General features: G+C 33.3%; 1 protein-coding gene across 1 annotated transcript in view; it reads right to left on the bottom strand.

The window, feature by feature from the left end:
- Positions 1 to 1,105: 1,105 nt before the first annotated feature.
- LOC137660117 (uncharacterized) overlaps positions 1,106 to 2,164 on the bottom strand; it is an 81,990-nt gene continuing 80,931 nt past the window's right edge. The window contains exon 6 of the mRNA XM_068394832.1: positions 1,106 to 1,243. Coding sequence (XP_068250933.1) covers positions 1,106 to 1,243 — 138 coding nt within the window. The remainder of the gene's footprint in view (positions 1,244 to 2,164) is intronic.

Genomic DNA, 2,164 nt, shown 5'->3' on the forward strand with positions numbered 1-2,164 from the left:
TATATTTATTTTAATGTTACTGTTCTTCAAATATTTTCGTTTTCCTTGTTTCCTTTCTTAACTGGGCTATTTTCCCTGTTGGGGCCCCGGGGCTTATAGCATCCTGCTTTTCCAACCAGGGTTGTAGCATAGCAAATAATAACAATTACACCCTCAGAATATCATTCCATTTATTTTAACCTCAGAATACCGTGCAAGAAAACCATAGAGTTCCCACAATCTGAGAGAGTAGGTCGACCTTGACTCGGCCAAACCTCTTCATTGGACCGTGTGGCCAAAATCAGGAGGGGACCCAAGTTTATATCTCATCCAGATCGAATTTATAATGCCACTTTTGGTGAAATATTGAGTCCTGGAAGAAGATTAGAAGTCTTGCACGACACTACAAGGTGGATGATATATAGTTTCTCGATAGACTTTAGATGAAAATGATTATTAATTATTGATACTCAAATAGAATGAGGATGGATAAAATAGAGGACTGGAAAGGGAAGAAGTCTATAGAGATATGATAAATTCACTAACAACATATAATTCACAATATAAATAAACTGAATGCTTTATAAATAGACATGAATATTGAAGTATAAGTATAAAATAGTACATTATGCATCAACTAGTGTTAGATTAAATTGGAACTGAATTCGAAAAAGAAGTATTTTATAAAACTTTTGTAAAACTAGAAACTGTAAGTGAGAAATGGGAATACGAAGGGAAAGAATGAATAATTTTGAGAGGCAGAAATAAAAAATAAAATACTTTGAAAATGTGAACTCTATGAATAAAAAAGCATTCGTAAAATGTTGGAAATTTATTCTCAAATAGAAGTAAAACTTTTACATGAAATTTTTTTATTAAGAGATTTTCTATATTCCAGCAGTCAAGATGACTTCAAAGGCTTCTGTAGGTAATGCAAATGTTCCATTTAGCCTTATATATATATATATATATATATATATATATATATATATATATATATATATATATATATATATATATATATATATATATATATTCAAATAAGCCATATATTTTGAGACAATAGCTTCTGACCGGCTGGGAGTCGAACCCTGGTCCAGGGTACTTGTGACAACAGAGTCTTCTTCTAGGCTAAGTGGTAAGTCACTGTTGTTACAAGTTTCATGGACCAGGGTTCGACTCCCGGCCGGTGAGAAGCTATTGTTTTTGAGCGTTTCCCCCTCGGTCTCTTATCCTGAGGTCGGTAAATAATCCAGTTATTAACCTAATGTATCAAATCATATGGCTTATTTGAATATGAAAAACTCGTCTAAATGTGCAAAATGTATCATATATATATATATATATATATATATATATATATATATATATATATATATATATATATATATATATATGCCACTTACGAGACGAATTCCCTTTCAATCACTCATAGCATCACTCAAACCATAAAGATATTAAATATTGGAGAAATTATAAAGTAATCTCTCTCTCTCTCTCTCTCTCTCTCTCTCTCTCTCTCTCTCTCTCTCTCTCTCTCTCTCTCTCTCTCTCTCTCTCTCTCTCTCTCTCTAAAAAGAAAGCTATTTAATCAGTTGACCCTACCATTATTAACTTTTGCATTAGAAACTTGGAACCTTACTAAAGCTTTAGAACATAACTTAGTTACAACTCCTCCAAGAGCTATGGAAAGAATTATGATGGGAATAACATTAAGAGACAGAAAAAGAGAAAATGGATACGAAAGCAAACTAAAGTAGAGGATATTTTAACAACATGTAAAAAATAGAAATGGTTATGGGCAGGACATATAATGAGAATGACAGATGATAGATAGACAAAAACTAACCGAATGGGTCCCTAGAACTTGCAAACGGAGAAGAGGAAGGAAGAGAAGACGTTAGATTGACGAGCTAAGAAAATTTGCTTTTATCAACTCGCATAGAAAGACAATAAACAGACGCGAGTGGAAGGATATGTCTGAGGACTTCGTCCTGCGGTGGACTAGTTTCGGCTGATGATGATGAGGATGGCATTTATGTATGTGTGTGTGCCTTTGTTTGGACATGCCTGTATGTGTGCGTGTATGTATATGGATAATTCAGATGCAGCTAATTATGCTTTTTTGGATTTCACACATTTTCACCTCATTATTGTTATTTTCTGTTCCAATGTCCCTCGCATT

Source organism: Palaemon carinicauda, chromosome 20 (assembly GCF_036898095.1).
Source record: "Palaemon carinicauda isolate YSFRI2023 chromosome 20, ASM3689809v2, whole genome shotgun sequence".
NCBI lineage: Eukaryota > Metazoa > Arthropoda > Malacostraca > Decapoda > Palaemonidae > Palaemon > Palaemon carinicauda.